The 22410-nt window shown below is 41.7% G+C and overlaps 1 protein-coding gene across 4 annotated transcripts in view; it reads right to left on the reverse strand.

Moving 5' to 3' along the window:
• The window catches only part of LOC130150621 (uncharacterized), a 34732-nt gene that overhangs the window by 1591 nt on the left and 10731 nt on the right, over positions 1 to 22410 (reverse strand). Inside the window, exon 3 of one of the 4 annotated variants that reach the window (XM_056341752.1) lies at positions 7703 to 8753. The exons of 1 other annotated variant lie outside the window; for it this stretch is intronic. In XM_056341752.1, the coding sequence (XP_056197727.1) occupies positions 8533 to 8753 (221 nt within the window). In that variant the 3' untranslated portion in view covers positions 7703 to 8532. Of the gene's footprint in view, positions 1 to 7702; positions 8754 to 22410 lie in introns of those variants that run through there. 2 more of the 4 variants (XR_008822301.1, XR_008822302.1) reach the window with 2 other exon arrangements.

Raw genomic sequence — 22410 nt, forward strand, 5'->3', positions numbered from 1 at the left:
AAATCCCTCACAATTACAAGTTTGCTTTTAACACATTGATAGAGAAATAAATGTACCTACTTCCTAACACAAATGGATGACTCCTGAACATGGGAAAGCACAAATTAAATGAGTTCCAGTCCAAACTGTTTACAGCCAGTTAAAAAAAAATATACAGTTACAGTGGCCTCAAAATCCATGTGGCAAAGCCCTCACTCAAAGAGTACCTTTGGCTATGTTTTGAAACACACAAACGCATTTAAGAATTGGAGGGTGAAGCAGTGCTTTCCGGGTAGCCCTTTAATCCCACAAGGATAGAGAACTGGACAAAGAAGGTGCTGCTGTGGGTTGTTGACCCAACAAAAAAGTGAGCTGTGGTGTTGCAAAAGCAGGGTAAAAATTGCTTTGTAAAATGAAAAATGACAACTAAGTCTAAATGCGAATGTTTTGCAAAAATGCATCCTTTTCAAACCCTTCTGCCGGAATGTAGACAATGCTCAGCTGGAGGCTTGTCAGCTGCCTCCCAGCACCAGATGCTGAAGAGTCTTGTTTTTCAGGGTCTATTGCATCACCATGTGGATAGCTCTGGGCCTCCAGGGCTCTCAGGTTATCTGCTTCCCATCATGGAGTCTGGAAATCAGGAGAACCTTGAGCTGAGATGAATGTCTGCAGGACAGGCTTCTTGCTCCTTGGCAGGAAGCTATCCATCCACAGCATCTGCTTTAAGGTTTACTTTAGTGTTTCTATTTGTTTTTAAGTCACTGTTTTGGAATTATCAGCACATCTGAAAAACTTGATTTGCTTATAATACATAGATGCTTGTATAGGCTCCAGTGGAAAATCAGATTTTAAAAGGCCATCTAGTCCTTCTCCCATCTCCAGGGGGGACTAGCTATGCCTAGACCTTTCCCATCAGTGTTTGCTTTGACTGTAAGTATCTTACTGCCCATGGCAAGGTCAAGAAAAGGATTTTGACAGTGAATACTGTCAGGTTAAGTTATGCAGCACAGCATCAGTTAGCATGTACATGTTGCTGTGGGAGGCACAGCATGTGTAGAATGTCATTAAGTCTCCACCACTGCATAGCCAGGATGACCTATGTCTGATCAACACAACCTCATGTTTCTGTTGCGAAAGACTGGGTGAGCCCCACAATGCGTATGTGGTCATGAAACCTGCAGCGTGGATTAAAGTTTGTAACAGAGATAATCCACTCTGAATTTTCTGTAACTAATAAGTACTAAGCAATAATTAGCTAATTAAAAGTCAGGAGGATGAGGGAAACAGAGAAGAAGAAAGCACATTATAAAAACTGAAGTGATGAATAACATTTTAATCATCAGTGAATATTGCATGTATTTTTATTAATAATCCAGGAGGAACTTATATATAGATTTCAGTAACATGTTCTAAACCTTGGCATATTAAGAAAAATTGTTTACAGAGAAAAAGTAGCCTTAATATCTCTCCCAATCTGTCACTAACAACAAACAAAAAAAAGCTAAATCACTAAACAGAGGGCTTGTTTAGGAGCTTTACTGCCTATCTAACCAACAACATTCATGATTGCACATTCTTTATGAGACCAAAATGACATATTTGGAAGGGAAAATAAGAAAAATATGTTTGTTAACATTTTGCATAAACCCTGATTTCAAACCAGACAGTGCAAATTTGTCATGTATCGTAAGAAAACCCCCACAGATTGAAGTGGATATTTTGGGGAAGTGGCAAAAAGCAGAAACGTGAGAAGCTGAAATCTTATCAGCCATTTGTATTTACTTTAACTGTGTCAAACTTTCAGTCAAGTTAGTAAAGAGCACACAGGTCATTAAACAGCTTAACTGAATTTGAGTGACATCTGCTTTTGAACAATTAGATGGCACAGCATATTTTCATAATGAAAGAACTGACTTAATTTCCCTCTTCTCTCACGGAAAGTTTATTAAGTAGTTCAGCCATTAAAGTGCTTATTTATTAGTGAAGCCCAGATGGCCAGCCACTCTAAGTGTAAAGAATAGCTGAGCCATGTCAGACCTTAATTAAGTGATCGCAAATTAGAGTACCATCACTCAAAGCACAGAGGCTGAAATTACACTTTTCTACCATTATAATTCCATAATGATTTGTGGAGAGGAAAAAAAAAAAAAATCTAACTATGACTCATTCAGAAAATAAATGTAAGCACAACATAAGGAAATCATGTGACATCCCTGGTGTTATTCCTCTGTACCCGGCCCCTGAACACTCTTTCTCACGTGCATTTGCAAGGTGCTGTCACTCCTGTACTTCACATGCCTTCAATGGAAACTGAGTACTCAGAAGCTGAAGGGTTAGGTGAGAAGTCTGGCATAAGTATTTATAAATCTGTCTTGTTTCCCCACTCTGAAAGGCAGTAAGCAGGTAATAGCCATGTTCAATTATTTTCTAAAAGTAAAAGTAGTGGCTAAGAGTGAAACGCAGTGTGAGACAGGTGTCTGTCTTCTCTGGTTCAACTGGTTCATTTAACATGTGCCAGATCCTCTGGGAGTGTTTTCTTGAGTGAATATAGAGACCCGCAGCCCTCCCAGGCACCATCTCAGCAGTTTTTCTGTCTCAAAATACCTTCTTTACAGACAATGGAGAAAGAAGTTGTGTTTTAAACTAGAGTGGGTTTGAATTTTCTGATGATCCACAGGTACCACTGAGGCTAGTTTTCTGCCTGCTTTACACAAACCTGATAGAAAAGGCACCCAAAGACCAAGTTTATTAACAAAGGATCATGGCACATTTAAACCCTCTATAAATATAGATCTATGGTTCCCATGAGATGTGTTTTATGGCAGATGGGTTTTTCTGTGGCTAAGCTTCTGTTTTCATCGTTTGTTTCTGAGTACTTGGGCAAAACTATCACAGCTTAAATAATAAACCCAAATTTATATAACACAGGAAGAGTTTCCGTAAGAAAACATAATTCTTAACCAAGATGGGAACCGTTGCAACCCAGGCATTCAATATTGCTATTTAAATAACTGCAAATACTAATTAAAGCCACTGTTCAGGCTGGTTCTTAAACACTGAAAATCAATTTAAGCTTAATGTTGCACATAACTCTTCCTAGCGTAAAGACCGTGAAAAATCTATAACACATTTCACTCTTCTTCCTTGAAAAATGTAGGGACTTTCTGGATGTTGCTATAAACAGCAACTAGAAGACAACAACTTTTAGTTGAATGCAGCCATGACACAGACACACCAGTCATTTTATTCCCAGTACAACAAGGTCCTTAGTCTGTGCAGTGTCACAGGGAATGATTTCTCAGTCAATGCACCAGAGGTGACACCATTCTTAAAGTCACCCATTTGCTTTTGCTTTTAACTTTTTTTCAGTTCCAAAGACCACAAACAATGTAGACTTCTTCACAGCCAGGGCTGGTGTTAACCCACCGCAGCCACACCACCTCATTGCAGGAGATACTAGATGAATTTAGCCATGGTTTCAGGCCATCAGTTGAAACTCTCAATGTTTTTCTCTTATATGTTGAAAAAACAGCTGGTCACGCCACCTTTCTAGCATGAAATGGGAACTGAATTTCACACTGGATGCATCAAGGATGAGAAAAGCAAACAGGTCGAGGACAAAATGGTTGATGAACTGGTAAATGATGAGTCAATACATTGTTGATGCTGCTGAAATCAATAGATGTGTTTTGCTTTCAATTTCAAGAAGGGCTGGATTTCACCAAAAGCTTGCCAGTGCTTAACTCCTGGTGGGATTTGTGCCCACAGTTAATGGCTTAAGAGTTCCTACTTCCAGGCTATTCTTGACTAATTAGAAATATGAACTCTGGCATAGCGCATCCCTAAACCACTAAAGAACATCAAAGGACATTATTGATCAGCACTGTTTCTTATAGTCCTTCTCAGCTTTTGTCAGATGGAAGAGACAGGGTTATATCTTACCAGATTTTTACAGTTAATTGACTTAAAATTGTCTTGGAATTATATCTGGAGGAAAACTGAAAAAGTTTGAGAGTTTACAATTCCCCTTTTAACTTTGTGATGAGTGTACCAACTGTTCCTTTAGCTCAAATTTCTTACAATCATAGAACCATAGAATATCTCAAGATAGAAGGGACCCGTAAGGATTGAGTCCAACTCCCTGCTCCTCGCAGGACTATTTAACACTAAACCATATGACTAAGATCATTGTTCAGACACTCCTTGAACTCTGGCAGGTTTGGTGCTGTGACCGCTTCCCTGGGGAGCCTCTTCCAGCAACCAACCACCCTCTCAGTGAAAAAACTTCTCCTAATGTCCAATGTGAACTTCCTCTGACTTAGCTTCATTCCATTTGCTCTGTCCTATCACTGGTCACCAGAGAGAGGAGATCGGCAGCTCCCGCTCTGCTGCCCCCCTTGAGGAAGCTGTAGACTGCCATGGGGTCACCCCTCAGCCCTCTATTCTCCAAGGTGAGCAAATCGAGTGACCTCAGCTGCTTCTCATAAGTCTCAGCGTACTCCATTATAATTTACCATTGGGTTTCTAACATAAAAGAAGATAATACTCTTAACGAGATATTACTGTCATTATTATTATTATTACAGGACTATAACGTATTTATTCAACAGTAATTAAACCAAATGTGCATCCACCCATTCAATCTTCTTAAAAAAGGCCTTCCTATGTATTATAAAATGGGTTTGGCTTCTTGTGTCAATAACTATTCTCACCATTTTGTCTTTGCTAAAGGGATATCTTTGGAAGATCAGATATGCAGCACTGCAAGTTATATATATATGTTTATATATTTACATACTTTCCTCAGCTGTGGGCCAGAGTGCCATTTGAAAGAAATTGGGACAACATAATCAACCTCAGTAGGATTATGCCCCTTACTGTGGCCAACAAATTAGACTCCAGAAATATGATGTGCAGCCCAAAATAGTACCAACAACACCAAAGAGTAATTATAGGTTTTAAAACACCTGCTGGACGAAAAAACAAAAAGGAAACAAAGGAAAGTGCATCAAGAGCTCCACGTCACTAATTCTGCCAGGTTTACTTCTCTTATTCCAGTAATAATTTGGTAATTACTGTGATCCAATCTTAATTCCTATTGCATCTTTGTCATCTGGGACGATTCATCAGGAAGCAAAGAAAAGTCAGAAAATGTTACATGTCAGCAGTGACAGATGGAGACCTAAAGTGATGTATCCTGCACCCGGACTAGTAGCGAGTTCTCATGGAAATGAGAATACAGATGAAACCAGTTAGCTCATCGCCATCATTTTATTGTTCTTAAAATATTCAGTTTCCTTTTGCCAACTTCTCCAAAAATTGCAGAGTGAGGATTTCACAAGGAATCTTGTGCCATATATCATGGTCAAAACAAAGAAGCTTAGTAGTTTGCTTTTGCTCTAAACATGCCTTGATATTTTGCAGATCACGTGCTGGAAAATGATTGTCATTCCTATTTGACGGACAGTTTTAATGGCTTCTATTAAAATAGCGTTATGATTGGATCTACTTTTTTAGTACTAGTGGGTTGCACATTAGTTGTTATTAAGCATATGTTGAGAATGATGCATATAATCACTGTGAAGATTCTCTTTAGAAAATCAAGCAAAAGGGTCTGAAATTGGCATTTATTAACTGTTTTCAATAAAGCAGACTCAATTCCCACTTGTGTAACTTGAGGATGATGTTTTGAGAGCCAAGGTATAAATTTCTAAAGAAATGCCTCTTTACAATCATGCTTTTGGAATCAAAAGAAATATGTTAGTGGGAGTAAAAACAATGGACTCATCAGTAGGTGTTATTTATTAAGGTTAATAGTCTGTTCTACAACTGTTGGCCTGCAAAATACATAGGATGTTGTAAACTTACAAGATAATGTCAATTTTAACTAAGGTCAACACATAAACTTTGTTAAGTTTTAAAATCCAAGTGTCTCACTCATTCCACCCACTCTGCACCAGAAAGGGACCATTTTGCTTCTGGCGTGAGCAGGCTTTCATGCCACACAGCTCAACTTGCCCATTTACACCAGGGCTCCGACTGTTTAAGAACTTACTCCTGGTGTTATTTGAAGCTAATGGCAAAACTTCCCTAGATATCAGTGAAGTATGCTCAAGATTATAGTCTTCCCATTTGTTTTCATCATTCCGGGAAGGTCTCTAATATGAGGCACTAAGCCTGGATCAAGAATAAAACTGAACTAGAGTAGTTTTAGGTAAGTGCTTTGCTAATAACCTTACAAACTTTCTTGGCCATACCAGACTGCATACTGGGGATCTGAATTTAGCTGTGGGATGTTATAGTGTAACTAATGCCTGTGGGAGGAGAAATGGGACACTTAATGCTATGTTTAATAATATCAGAACCAGTGTCCAAGATCAGATATACCTTAAAAAAAACAGATGGGGAAATATGTTGTGACCAAAGGGACAGACAGAAAAAGAATTGCTGTATTCTGACTGGCAAATCTCTGGAAATAGCATCTTCTCACCTGCTGATCTGAATCTTTCTTGGCATCTTTTGCTGAGCATTAAAATACCTTTACAAATTTGCTGGATAACAACACTTATTATTGTAGATATTACTTCAGGTTTTTTACCTCCATTCTAGTGTTTCTTGTAATTTTATACTTTTAATCTTAGCACTAGGGGAAGAGGGGGACTTTGATCAATGCTTACATTGTGTTTATTATTCGTGTTGCTGTTGCACCCAGGAGTCCCAATTAGTACGGATATTTCCAAATAGCAGTTAAGCAAATGCAAGGAGAAAATATTACCTAAAACACTTCTCATCTCTGGTAAACCCATTAATTTACTTCTTAGGCCATAACTCTTACAGAGGATGCATAATCTGTTAAACTACTTCATGCATTTTCTTGCAAACACATGATGTGTTAGAATTCATGAAAATTAATTCTAAATCATCGAGTCCTGATCTTGCAGGAAAGTGTGTGTGGGGGTTTGGCTTTTGAGTTTTTTTCAGGAAAAAAATTGCTCTCTGTATATGCTAGCCTTACATTGCTCTTAAAGCCTTGGATACCAAATAGTTTTTGAGAGAAGATATTATGATAGATGAACAGAGCCAGTATCTTCAGTTCTCGCAGTATTTGAATTCTTACACTATTATGCTGTCTACATGCTGACTATGAAACAGATGCTTCTTTTACCTTCTTTTTATTTGGAAGAATGTGTAAGCCCTCCAATCAGAGAAGAGAAGTCTGAGAAATGCAAATTTTGTTTATTCTTAGGGAAAAATTTTCCTTAACGAGCTGTTTCTATTGTGTTTCTTGAAGAATCTTACTATATTTGTAAACGAATTTACAACCTAGATGTCTGACTATAATTCAAAATTTCATGCTCTAAATACAGGAAATAGTGTACAAGTGGATCAGCAAGTGCAATTTACTGTAATCCAATTAAACAGGCTTATTTTCCCTTTAACACGTAAGGAATAGGTACAAGCTATGCCTTGCAGCAGTGCCTTCTATTTTGCAGGGGAGGGAGCTGTTCCCTACATATTTTAGGATGTGAATGTGTAAAATCATTCAGTATGCTAAAGAGAAACATGCAGCAAGTGCAGGATAGGCTAGGGATGCCTGTGAAACTTACATTGTTTTGTTCTGTCTCCGAGATTAAAACAGATAAATAGGGATGATAAAAAGAGAGAAAATGCTCTTTCCTGCAGACCTTCAGCCTAACAGCATGTTCCAGCCGCTTGTCTTGCCTCTGCATCCCAACCTCATCTAGGAAGGAAGGAAGGAATATTTAGCTGAGCCTTCTGATCTGTTTATAGGTAAATGTGCCTGCACGCATTTGATGGTGTTAAAGCCACAATCTTTTTCTGCCAATACAGACGAAATATAATGTAAAAAAATTTAAAAATCTTCTACCAAATCCTGGCTATTTGTTGGCATCTAGCAAAGGATTTCCATCCCAGCTTTGTGCTCTCTCATCTGGTCTGTCCCCACAGGGAGGCTGCGCTAAGGGCCCTTAAACTACAAGCTGCAAAGTCACAAAGTGCTGAAAGAGAAGCTGTCTGTATATCGGTGTGGTGGGCTGACCTTGGCTGGATACCAGGTGCCCATCAAGCTGCTCTATCACTCCCCTCCTCAACAGAATCGCAGGGGAGAAAACAAGATGGAAAAAAACTTGTGGGTCAAGATAAAGGCAGTTTAATGAAACAATAGCAGAAGTCGTGTGGGTAGAAGCAAAGGAAAAGAAAAGATGCTCTTCTCTAGTTCCCATCAGCAGGCAATGTTCGGCCACTTCCCAGGAAGCAGGGCTTTGGTACATGTAGCAGTTGCTCTGGAAGACAGATGTCATAAATAACAAATGCCCCCCCTTCCTCCTCCTTTCTCTTAGCTTTTATACCTGAGCAGACATCATATGGTATGGAATATCCCACTGGTCACCTTGGGTCAGCTGTCCTGGCTGTGTCCCCTCCCAAGATCTTGCCCACCCCCAGCCTACTGGTGAGGTGGGAGCAGGAATGTTGCAGAGACAGCCTGGGTGCTGTGCGAGCCCTGCTCAGCTGTAGCCAAACCCCGGTGCGTTATCATACCAGTACAAGCACGGCACTATAAGGGCTGCTGTGGGCGTCAGTCAGACTCAACACAATTGATAATGTCTTTAACCATAGTATCAGTAGCGCACAAGTCTTTGGGAGAATTACAGGTGTTTCTTGCAGGGCAGACAGCAAGTACCTTCTGTGCAAGTCAACGTGGGCAACACTGGCTACGCTCTGACTGTGCATCAGTTTGTCCGCCTGTGTTGTACCTAGGAGAGAAAAAATCTGAGAGAGATATGGTTTCCTGTTTATCCATATGTAGCCCCAACCTAGTATTTAAAATGGAGATGTAGGCATTAAAAAAATAACATTTTGAAATGATTGTGACAGCTGGAATTATCTCTGCCTCTTTTCATTTAGTTCCCAATTCAAATTTCTGTGCAGGACCTATTTGTGCTGCATAACAGTTAACACTGCAAATTGATGTGATTTCAACACAGCCTGAACCACACAGATGAAACATATACATAAACATATTCCGTACATTAACTAGGAACATCAGCCAATCACTTGCACTGTAAATTGAAAATCACAATTTTATTGTGATTGTATTGGCTAAACACTTTCTGAAAAGCACTGAACAACCTGTGGATGGCAGGCAAGGGAGTGGAAAATAGGTTTTATATTTTCTTAGGGTTTATAGAATCCCCCACTGTTGTCTCCCTTCCCAAGACTGTGTTCATTAATATAACATGTTCACAGGGGACTGAGTACTCGTTCATACCTGTATCTTCGTACAAAAGGTCAAACAAAAAATCAAATGTGACTCAAGTTCATAGAACCGCTTCAATTTCAGATTAAGGAGACACTGTTGAAACTGGTAGGGCTGAAATGTAACTCCCTCTGTTATCATTTTTGCTCTGTAATGTTGAAATAATTTTAAGATTCCTTTTTTAAAATTATTCAGGGTTGTGGTTTTTTTTCCTCTTTGGAAGCTTAAAGAGAAAATGTGAGTGACAGAAGCCCACCAGTTTATCTCAGCAAGCCATCTTGGACACAAATTGGAGGAAAAGAATTGTAATAAAGAACAGATTCACTTTCATACTGACTGATGTTTTTTATGTAACATAAAGAACAATTTTTACAGTGATTGTCGTGATTTTGAATGGTGCCCTCCTCTATCCTTTTTTTCTCTTGGGCAATTGTACTTATGGGTGTTAATAGACTTTTTATTTCTGTGCAAATTCTCCTCCTGTAAAACCAGCTACAAACACCAATACAAATTGCCTGCAAAATCCTCTTTAAAGCTCAATTTGTGTCTATATTGAACACACTGATGTTAAAGAAAAACATGAGAATTGTGCTCATTATTACATAGAGAGGTTCTTCAGGCTACAGAAATAGCTGTCCCTTGCTTCTGCCTTGGAACCTTATGTTGTTCACCACCTAATACTATTTATCAACTATATACAAATAATTTTGATATAGCTTTACATTTTAAGGCCTTTACTGAGTTTAAAAAAAGCGCATTATATTCTAAGACAGATTCATGATTAATATTTGCATTTTAAAGGTGATATTTACGTGCCATTCTTGGTACAGTATTTTTCTGCAAGTATTGCTGTAATTCACTCTGTTTTATGACAAACATACTGTAACAAACTCCTCTGCATTTCAATTTTATATTGTAGTTTTTATTGGCTCAGAAAAAGGAGCTTCAGGAACTTCAAAGCCATCTAATACATATGTCTGGACCCTTTTTGTCTGACCTTGGTATGAAGCTGTCTTTGTTCCCTCATGTCAGTCAAACCAATAAGAGCAATATGATAAATACTTATATGCATGCATCAGTTCTGGAGTTCCACAAGATGGGCAAATAACTAAATATGATTGCAAAACCCCATCTTTTTTGGCTAAATTTGAACAGCTTGACTCTGAATTCACTCATGGTTATTTGCCTGAGTAAACAGGAAAAATAGCCTGGAGGCAATGGAAAATAGTATCAACAACAAACAAGTATCAGGATCAAGTGTCTGCTCAGTCAAATCCTTTTCTTGTTTTTGTGGGTTTTTTTCTGGCTCTAGGAAATGCCCATTTTGAGGGAAGAGGTACTGGCCTGAGTTCAAGCCAGAAACAAATACCTGAATCTTTGAACTGGGCCTTCAGATCCAGCACACCAGGAGCTCAGCAGAGCTCCATCGTTCCTAGGGTTTCCAGACTGCCAGGATTGCAGCTCCCCATTTTGGAGTGCAACTGACAAAGTTATCTCATACACTCCATCCCAAATAATTTTCCTTTTCTATCCACATTAAGATTTCTGTTGCCATTAGTGCTCAAGAAGCACCTCCTCCTGCTAGTGGATGGGTAGGCAGCAAGCTGCTCCAGTGCTGCTTGGTCACCAGCAGGTTTCTACAGCCTGAGTTTTCATCTGGCTGCTCAGGATTACTTGTCAGTGCGCAGATAATGGAATGTGCAGAAATGCCCTGGAGAGTAGAGGTAGGACCATGTTTGTCTGCTTTCCAGGAAAGTCTCAGCTCTAGGATGAATGATAGGCAGGAGACAGGTGTCTGAATGACTCCAACGAGGGAATTGAAAGTAGGCTGTTATGCAAAAGATGAGTGTCCAAGCTCTCATTTCTGGAGCCAGTCTTTCTTCCTTGCTTTTTGTTCCTTTAACACCTACATACCTGACTACACAAAGGAAGAAAAAAGCTGCACTGGTCTGAAAACCAGTCTTCCTGGCCAAGCACCTTAACCATTAGAATATAAAAGAAAAATTGGCTGCTACTACTACAGTATCATCAACCTGAATCGGTTTGGATCAGACATTTAATGCTTTACTACCTGTCAGCTTCAGAGCTACTAAAATCTCTTGTCTCTTCAGTAATTATCTATATTTGCTGCTTCATTTCTTCCGCCATCCATTATGCCCTCCCCATCAGTCACACTGCATGCTTTCACTAATCTCTCTAATACTTGTTGTTGCATTCTCCGTTAGTTACAGCTATAAACTGCTAAGCTCCATCATATTTGAATAGTTCGCTCGATATCATATTGTTAAATACTTTAGTTGCAGCTCATCAGTTTAATTTTTAGGCTGCTACATCAGGATTGCTGAGTTTTCAGTGGTAGTAACAGTAGCATCCTTAGAGGATATTAATCGATGACTATTGCTAATGGTACACCAACTTCATCAGTCTTGCGATGAGGTGAGCATATTTTTTAGAACTGCCAAAGTATCCCACAAAACATAATTTCTCTTTTTAAATCACATCTCAGCAGAAATGGCTAAAAACTTTCACTCTCATACTGACTAAGCAGCTGTGGGATTTAGAAAACCCTTGTGAATTAATCACTGTGATCCCAGGGAAAGAGAAGAATGATCCCACCCCACCCCTTCCCCCCCCACCCCCTCTTTTGCATTTTAACAGCAATTTTATGTCAGACTTCTTTCTTTTTTTTTTTTTTTTTTTTTTTTTTACTTCTTTTCTCAATCATGCCAAATCATGTCTGGTAAAACATTTAACAGCATGATGAGCAAGTAGGAGCATCTTCCAGTAGCCCTTGAATATCCCTGATGCTTATTGAGAGGTCATCTTTTTTCAACTTATTGTAGCCTCAGAAAAAAATGCACGTAGGGTGGAAAGACTTTTCTGCTGTATTGTGTTCTCTCAGGACTTCTCTCCCTACTTAGCCTTTACCTTGAAGCAATCCAGAACAGCTTTCTTTGACATCTCAACGTAGAGCAAAAATCCTGTGTTTTCTGAGGCTGTTCCCACAGAAGCTGGGAGATCTTTGCTGGAGAAATTTAGGAACGTGTCGAAAAAATATCTGCTGGAGACAGCTGCTATTTAACTCACCTCATTCCTGGAGAATGAGGTTTTTTGAAGGTTTTTCTCCAGTCCCCAGCTCTAGAGAAAAGGATGCTATACAGGTATCCCACCACGGCATCTTAGGACAAGGCTGCTTTGTCTAGTCTTCCCTTATAACATCTAGATGTTAAGATGTGAGAAATAGCAATATTCTGAGGAGAGAAAGAAAGGAACAACTGCTCTTACACTTCTTGTGATTATATGCAGCAGGGGAAACCAGCAAGAAAAACTAGGAACTTGGTGTCTCAGTTATACAGAACCATGTAGCAGCACCCATGAGTGACATAAAATGTCACAGTTAACAGAAATATGATAGATATATTTATACAGGGACAATGCAGCATTCATAACTGTGTATGTATTTGTGTGTGGTCAGCAGTGTCCTTAAAAAATAAAGCACTAGGGCACATGTTAATAAAATGACAGTACCATTCTTAAAAGTCCTGCCACACTGAGCTGGGTTGTCCAACTTGACAATGACTCTCTAGGGTAACAAATTACTGCAGACCCTGCACGGTTGGTACGAGGAGGATGCAAAATATATTTTTAGAAATTTGCTGTCAAGCACATAAGTAAAAAAGCACAAGTGTTCTGAGAAGTATGAATTCAAATGTAACCAGTAATAACATAAGCTGAAACAGCCAACATGGCTTCACTAGAGGCAAATCATTCCTGACAAATTTGGTGGCCTTCTAAGATGGGGCCACAGCATTGGTGGATAAAGGAAGAGCAGTTGACGTCATCTAGCTGGACTTGTGTAAAGCTTTTGGCACGGTCCCACACAACATGCTTGTCTCTAAACTGGAGAAGCATGGATTTGACAGAGGGACCACTCAGTGGATAAGCAATTGGCTGGATGATTGCACTCAAAGAGCTGTGATCAATGGCTCAATGTCCAAGTGGAGGCTAGTGACAGGTAGCATTCCTCAGGGGTCTGTACTGGGGACCAGTGCTGTTCAACATCTTTGTTGGCAACATGGACAGTGGGACTGAGAGCACCCTTAGCAAGTTTACAGATGACACCAAGCTGTGTGGTGGAGTCGCCATGCTGGGGGGAAGGGATGCCATCCAGACGGGCCTTGATAGGCTAAAAAGGTGTGCCCATGTGAATGTTACGAAGTTCAGCCAGGCCAAGTGCAAGGTCCTGCACCTGGATCGGGGCAACCCCAAGCACAAACACAGGCTGGGCAGAGAATGGATTGAGAGCAGCCCTGGGGAGAAAGACCTGGGGGTGTAGGTTGACATGAAGGTCAACATGGCCCGGTGATGTGCACTCACGGCCCAGAAAGCCAGCTGAATGCTGGGCTGCATCAAAACAAACATGACCAGCACATGGAGGGAGGCGATTCTCCCCCTCTACTCCACTCTCATGAGACCCCACCTGGAGTACTGCCTTCAGCTGTGGGGCCCCCAACAGAAGGAGGACAGGGACCTGCTGGAGTGAGCCCAGAAGAGGGCCATGAAGATGATCAGAGGGCTGGAGCACCTCTCTTGTGAAGACAGGCTGAGACAGTTGTTCAGCCTGGAGAAGGCTCCAAGGAGACCTCCTAGCAGCTTTCCAGTACCTAAAGGGAACCTACAAGAAAGCTGGAGAGGGACTTTTGGCAAGGGCATGCAGTGAGAGGACAAGGGGTAATGGCTTGAAACTGAGAGAGGGTAGATTTAGTTTGGGTGAAAGGAAGAAATTCTTTACTGTGAGGCTGGTGAGACACTGGCACAGGTTGCCCAGAGAAGCTGTGGCTGCCCCATCCCTGGGAGTGTTCAAGGCCAGGCTGGATGGGGCTTTGAGCAACCTGGTCTAGTGGAAGGCGTCCCCGCCCCTGGCAGAGGGGTTGGAACTGAGTGATCTTTAAGGTCCCTTCCAACCCAAACCATTCTATGATTCTATGAAACACTTTGTTATGTGAAGGTACCACGTATTTGCCCTCTGGCTATTTTGTGAATACACAATTAGTGTAATAGCATTCTGGTATTAATAGGCATCAATAATTTTCTTAATTGTAGTCTGCTTGCTCTGATTATCTACCAAGCAGTTAGTCCATGTCAGTCTGATATAAAAGGCACTCTAGGCATGTGGATAGAAATATATAAAAAGGTGGTACTCAGCCACAATAATGTATTAGATTGATAGGGTGTTCACTCATTTAACAGGTTGGTCTGTAAAATACTAGCAGGGCTCCCATTGTTTTATCAAGCACATCTTTTCAGGAAAGTGATGTAGGAGATGTTAGCATTTTTAAACACCTCTTGCTGCAGCCAAGGTCCTGCTGCTTCTCCTTCATGCTGACAGCCAAGACCACTCCCCTTTCTTTCACTGTGAATGCCAATCATAGTGACTTAAGAAAAATATCTTTAGCAGCATATATGGCTAATATGGAGAGGCATTTTTCTCAGAAGGGGTAAGGTCTTATATTTCATATGACTCAGAATTCATTTCAGTGTGTATTCGCTGTATGTGGCAGGTACAGGCTTAAAGGAGCTGCCAGTTCTTTGGGGAAAGCTGCTAACTGAGCTTTTGCTGCTTCAGCAGGGTACACAGAACATCCCACAAGTTACCTGTGCTGCAGTGCTCACTGGCATCACCTCTTCTGATTTCACCTGCATCCCCCTCCTCCCCTGTCTTTGTTGACTGAGACTTTGGTTATCGTTACCGGTGAACACACGGAGTAATTTCCTGACAGAGTACATCGGGGCAGGATACCCAAGACAGCATGTGTCCCTATGTGTGTGTGGGCAGGGAGGACTCCAAATGCAGCCCTGCCATGAGCATACAGTGCCTCAAGGTCCTGCCTTTATACCAGGAAGAGAGAAGGGTGCAGGCTGCCTCTGCAGTGTGTGCATGGCTCTAATGACGATGGACCCTCATCTCACATGGCTGAGATCCTCTAGTGAGAGCTGGTGCTCTGAGACAGCTGCCAGTCACTCCTCAGGGTTATGTCTCTGCCTGCATGCAGCATATATTCATGGTCTAGAAGCTCTTGGGGCAAGAACCCTTCTTGCTCCTCTCTTCCCTCTTGTGCAGTCGAAGTCCAGACCAAGCTCTTGCCACTGACGCACTGATAGCAAATAATCCGAAACAAGAGGAGGTTTGCCTCTGGAATACTTCTGTATCTGTGAACAAATATTTTTTGGCTGGAATAATTTCTGAGTGGAGCATTTTCTGTGTGAACCTTTTTAACATAAATACTTGTGCCTTTCTTGAGCAATTCAAGAGCTAAATAGAGAGTGAGGATGCAGAGTTGCCACCTAGGCACAGGATGGGTTAACACTTAGGAGCTCTGATTTGTCCCCTGTGATTTGGTTAAGTTTTGCACAGGACTGCAGCAGATTTTTCTTTTCTTCTCTACACCTGGTGACCCAGCTCCCTTTTCCTGTGTTGGTGACTGGAAGTGATGCCTTGACCCCACTTCTTTACCATCCTTTGCTGATGTGACTGTCTGTGCATGGCAAATGATAAATTACACTGCCCTAACTTCCTTCTGGACATATGCCCATTCGGCATAGGTGTGTTTGCTCCTCCAGTACGCTTTGCATTTATGCTACACCATACTGTGTATGTTGTAACAGTTCTTCTTGTTAACTATGATATGTGGCTTTTCTGTAAGCTTGTCTCCAGCATTGTTCAGAGCTTTATCTCAAGCTCCCTTGCTGTTTCAGATCTGCATGGTCTGTCTGAATGAGAAAGTACAGAAAGCTGAAGCAAAATCAGTTGAACAGGTTTTGATTTAAGCAAGTCTGAAAATTGACGGTCTCGTAATTTCCTGATCAGAAATTTTGCCCTTGCCCAACCAAAACGTGGCTGAAGCTAGGTACGCTAAACTGAGCTCCATCTTACTCATGCTTAAAAGAAACAGTTCACTTCAAATGTTGCTTCAGAAGTCTGAAATATATGAATACGTGTGGCTGCTGCCAGGCAAAGTTTGGTAAGTTTCAGCAAGACTACATGACTGTTATAAAAAAACCTCTTATCCAAAGTGGGTCTCTTCTAGAAAGGTCAGGATTCTTCTTCTGAACTCTAGAAGCAACCTAGCATAAGAAATGGACTGTTGGGATATATGGTCAGATAAACTCATGGATAGGCAGTCATCATTTAGGTAGTTTGCTCTTTCTGGAAGTGCACATTTAAGCATGCATGCAGTTTGAAAAGGGTATTTTCAAATATCTAGATCAGAAATTTTGAGAAAAATGGAAGGCTGCTGGCAAAATAAACCTGGTTAGTTTTGCTCCCCATTCTTGTAAATATGTTAAGCAACCCAATAATGCACGGGCAATAGGTAGTTAAGAGTGGGGAAGTAGCCTTCATTCAAGTATTTTCTGACCATGCAAGATTTAAATTCTCTGAACACTGTCCACAGTAATTTTAAGTTATTAAAATGCTCAGAGTAAGGAGATCCCTCTGATAGACCCTTGGTGGGAGATAACCACTTTCCTGGCACAGTTTTCTGGCCTTTGGTGGTGGGTGGCAGCAGTAGAAGGCCATTATCCTTTGTAAAGCTTTCCCATTAAAATGGGGTTCAAAAGCGGCGTTTTGGAAAGCAAATGGCTGCTGAGATTTGGGATTCTTGAGCTCAACTTCAGATTCTAGAGGTTTTTGTCCAGCCTCTTCCCATCCCATGAAGGCCTTCTCCAGCTCCTCTTTCATCTGTCAGCTCCCAGTCTCCTTTCCTACATTTCCCTTCTCCAGCCTCAGGACCTGTCATTCTCTCAACCTCATCCTCACCCCCGTCCCCTTCCACGCAGTTCCTCAACCCCTAGGTGCCTCCCCTGCAAAACTCCTGTCTTCTTTTCTTTTCTGATGCTGAGATTCTTTTCTGATCTCTGGTTAAAGTAGGGAGGTTAGTAAGAATGTGAATGCTAGAAGAAGGAATTTCCTTCCTTTTGCTCACTGTCTCTGAAGCCAGATATATCTTCATGGCACCAGCAACTGGGATGAGCAGTTTCAAAGAAAGTCCCAATTTGGTGCTGTTCTCTTGGGATGGTGAATGTTCAGTGCACAAACACTGGTGCCAGCATCTGTGTGGCTTGGTCATAGTGGTGGAGCATCTGCAGTGGAAGCAGGATGTGCACCAGGCATCTTGCAGGGAGAAAAAACAGCTCAAGTGGAACAACATTTCAGGGAAACAATAAAAGGGAACCTCCTCTTTCTCTGACCTTTTGCAATACATTAACTTCTGCTTAAGGGAACAGGTGGCAGTATTTCATAGCGATCAAAACAATAGATCATTTCCTTAATACTCTACCCAGGAACTTTCCAGGAAAACAACCTAAATATTCAGCCTGAAGCAAAAAATCCTACTCAGTTTTTCCAGTTTCTAGGAAAACAGAAAAACTCTGGAACTAAATTTAAAAGCAGCATTAATTATAGGAGTTGTTACCTGTTCCGTCCCTAAAAAAGTATAGTATTTAGATATTCCTGGATTTTAAAAATAAATAGTATTTCTAATCTGTAATTTTTCATTTTAGCAAACAGAGGAAACGGTTGGTGTTTCTAGAGCTGTTCCCCAGTAGTCTTATTCACCGCTCACTTATCTGCAGCTTGGTAGTGCACACAAGTCCAAACAGCGTTAGAACATCATGTGTCTGAAACTTTCCAGGTGTTTTGCTGCAACCCAGTCACATACCCAAAGGCCTAGAAATATCAAGCCAATTACAAGACCAGAAGTAGTGATCTTCTTGTAAATAAAGAGAACCAAATAGTAGCCACTTGAAGCACTTTCTCAAGGGCACACTAAGAGAGCTGTCTCAGAGCCAGCTGCTGAGTTTGTATCTCCCAAGGTCTTACACATAAGAACGCCCTTCCTTTCCCAGCCGTCTAAAGAATGGGAGCTAACTGACTCTACTGGGTAATCATGTGTCAGAGTTAGGGAATTTGAAATGTGGCACCCTCCAAGGCTCTTTTCCTTTCCCATTCCCCATGCTGTAAATATGAAGTCTCTTGGTAAGATCATTACCGAACACAGGACAGAGTATCACCATTATGCTGACGATGCAAGATATATTTTCTGGCTTTGTAGCTACAGGACCTGCTCCATGGGAAATTTTGAAAGATACTGCTAACTGAATGCATCAGGAGTCATTCATCCCCAAACCTGAGAAGATCCATATTCTTGGCAGAGATCACACACCTCAAGAGGGTACTCAAAAGTCCCCAGCCTATCACCACACTGCATATGCTAACAGAGCCTTTTTTATTATTTTTATTCATTTCCATTATTCCAAGACCCTATCGCAGGACTCTTGACAGGGCAGCTGACATCGTTGCAGCTGTACAGTATCTCAAGGTGATGGGCTATTGCGACACATTATGTCCACCCAGCAATTTTTTTCATCAGCTGCTGCTTATTATTTCTAAATCTTTTACCAGGCTTTAGTTTGGCTATATTTAAGAACTACTTGCTGAGCTCTGAACTGGCATGCCTCTGTGCTCATACACCACCCACTGCTGAAAGTTTCTACCATTGAATATGAAGTCAGCTGGATAGCTTAATTCTGTTATGACAGCCTTCCAGAATAAAATTCCTTCCACATCACATCTGTTACCATTTATCCATTCCCAGTGTTATGATTTCAGACTGAAAATATGCCTCGAGTTTCTTGGTTTTAACATTAACATACAACACAAAATAGAAAGTGTGACATATACACTTTAATAAGTGTATGACAGAGTTTGTGTGGAGCTGTATGTGTGCATATGTGCATTCACAACATAGAGCATTTTAAAAATGCAATTAATATTAAACTGGACTATGCAAACAGTACAAAAATATATCATACAGATTTCAGGATATCAGTGTTATGCATTTTTATATTCCCATAATAATTTTATAGACAGTCTATGAAATACTGTGTAACATTTCTGTTTGCTCTTCTATGTGCACAATTGGCATTCCAAATGCTAGTCCAGATTACACTCTCTTGTACTATACAGATGTTACAGAACATGTAAACATTTTATTGTAAAGTGCACATACTGTGACTTGTGCTCCAGAGGGTATCCCCTAATTTAGAATTGCTTGATGAAAAATGAAGATGTTTAGATTTTGTTTGATATTATTTATTTTTGATAGTATAGCAGGAAAGTTAGTGTGCAGGGGATTGATGGATTTGCTATGACAGATCTGGTGTTTTATAAAATCTTCTTCACTAAAGAAATCAGTTCTCCTGCAGTGATGGCTCACGAGAAACTCAAATTACTTCCATTAGCAATGATGCATTGGTAACATTACTGTATTCAGATGTTGGAAACTAATTTTAGCTTAAGATTTATACAGAAAGCACAGGGTTTCCTTGATTCGACTCAGAGTAGCTGATGTGCATTGCTTCCCAGCACAAAGATACATGCAATAATTATATTTTCCTTCCATTTTGCCAGTCTTCCTTCACAATTACTCAGTCACCACCCTGTATTTTTCAGGGTATAAAGCTACTCTTCCCACCAAGAACACTAGGAATCTCCAACAAGAAACGCCTTCCCCCACACATGGCCTCCAAGTCTCACATCTGTCTGTCTGAAGTCATTAATCCGAAGACTTCATTGAAGGCAAGATTCTTACACTAACAAGCTGGCATCTTGGGTTGTGCTTGGTTTCCTGGCTCCAGCAGAGAGGAAACAGTCTTGAAGGTTCTCGGAGTGTGTGGAAGATAATGTCCTGACACAGCTGGTCAGTGGGCCAGCGAGGGGTGTTGCCCTGCTGGACCTGCTCTTTGTGAACAGAGAAGGACCAGTGGGTGATATGATGGTTGGAGGTCATGTTGGGCATAGTGACCACAACATGATAAGAGTTTTTAATTCTTGGAAAACTAAGGAAGGGGGTCAGCAGAACTGCTGCCTTGGACTTCCACAGGGCAGATTTTCGCCTGTTTAGGAGAATCCTTGACAGAGTCCCTTGGGAGGTGGTCCAGGGAGGCTGGACAGTGTTCAAGAAGGAAATCTTTAAGGCACAGGATCAGGCCGTCCCCATGTGCCAAAAGACGAGCTGGCACGGAAGATGGCTGACCTGGCTGAACAGAGAGCTTTGGCTGGAACTCAGAGAAAATGAAAGTTTCTGACCTTTGGAGAAGCAGCAGGCAACTCAGAAGAACTACAAGGATATTGTGAGGTTATGCAGGAAGAAAATTAGAACTTAATATATTAATTTATTAGTAATTAATTAGTAATAAGAAATTAATTAGAACCAACTAGAACTTAATCTGGCTACTGCTGTACAAGATGATAAAAAATGTTTTACAAATACATTAACAACAAAAGGAGGGCTAAGGAGAATCTCCATCCTTTACTGGACGTGGAGGGAAACCCAGTGACAAGGGATGAGGAAAAGGCTGAGGTACTTAATGCCTTCTTTGCCTCAGTCTTTAATAGTAAGACCAGTTTCCTCTGGGTACCCGGACACCTGAGCTGGAAGACAGGGATGGGGAGTAGAACGAAACCCCCATAGTCCAAGGGGAAATGGTCAGTGACCTGCCACACCACCTAGACACACACAAGTCTATGGAGCCAGACAGGATCCACCCAATAGTACTGATGGAGCTGGCAGGAGCGCTCACCAAGCCACATCCCAGTCATCTGCCAGCAGCCCCGGCTAACCAGGGAGATCCCAGTTGGCTGGAGGTTAGCCAATGTGATGCCCATCTACAAGAAGGACCAGAAGGAGGATCTGGGGAACTACAGGCCTGTCAGCCTGACCTCAGTGCAAAGGAAGGTTATGGAGCAGGTCATCCTGAGCGCCATCATGTAGCACGTGCAGGGCAACCAGGGGATCAGGCCCAGCCAGCATGGGGTCGTGAAAGGCAGGTCCTGACTGACAAACCTGATCTCCTTCTATGGCAAGGTGACCCACTCAGCGGATGAGGGAAAGGCTGTGGACGCTATCTACTTTTAGCACAGCTTAGCCTTTGACACCATTTCCCACAGCATTCTCCTGGAGAAACTGGCTGCTCGTGGCTTGGATGGGCATATGCTTCACTGGGTAAAAAACTGTCTGGAAGGTCAAGCTGAAAGAGTGGTGGTCAATGGAGTTAAATCCAGTTGGAAGATGGTCATAAGTGGTGTTCCCCAGGGCTCAGTGTTGGGGCCAGTCCTGCCTGAACTCTTTATCCATGGTCTGGACGAGGGGATTGAGTGCACACTCAGTAAGTTTGCAGATGACACTAAACTGGATGGGAGTGTTGATGTGCTTGAGGGCAGGAAGGTATTGCAGAGGGATCTGGGCAGGCTGCATCGATGGGCCAAGGCCCAGCGTACGAGGTTCAACAAGGAGAAGTGCCGAGTCCTGCACATGGGTCACAACAGTGCCATGCAACAATACAGGCTTGGGGCAGAGTGGCTGGAGAGCTGCCTGGCGGAAAAGGACCTGGGGGTGTCAGTTGACAACTGGTTGAATATTGAGCCAGCAGTGTGCCCAGGTGGCCAAGAAGGCAAATAGTATCTGGGCTTGTATCAGAGATAGTGTGGCCAGCAGGACGGGGGAAGTGATTGTCCCCCTGTACTTGTCACTGGTGAGGCTGCACTTCAAATACTGTGTTCAGTTCTGGGCCCCTCACTACAATGAAGACACCGAGGAGCTGGAGCGTGTCCAGAGAAGGGCAACGAAGCTGGGGAAGGGTCTTATGTGGAGCGGCTGAGGGAACTGGGGTTGTTTAGTCTGGAGTAAAAAAAACAGAAGGCTGAGAAGATACTGTACCATGCTCTACAACTGCCTGAAAGAGGAGCTTATAGTGAGGTGGACCATCAGTCTCTCTCAAGTAAGACGCAACAGGATAAGAGGAAATGGCCTCGAGTTGTGTTAGGGGAGGTTTAGACTGGATCTTAGGAGAAATGTCTTCATGGAAAAGGGTGGTCAAGCATTGGAAGAGGCTGACCAGGGAGGTGGTGGAATCACTATCCCTGGAGGTAGTAAACAGAGGTGTAGATGTGGTGCTTAGGGACATGGTTTAGTGGACGACTTGGCAGTGCTGGGCTAATGGTTGTACTTGATGATCTTAAGGGTCTTTTCAAGCCTAAATGATTCAATAATTCAATGTTTCTACGATTTTAAGGCAGGATTCTCACACTAGCA

This window comes from Falco biarmicus, chromosome 5 (genome assembly GCF_023638135.1).
Source record: "Falco biarmicus isolate bFalBia1 chromosome 5, bFalBia1.pri, whole genome shotgun sequence".
Lineage (NCBI taxonomy): Eukaryota > Metazoa > Chordata > Aves > Falconiformes > Falconidae > Falco > Falco biarmicus.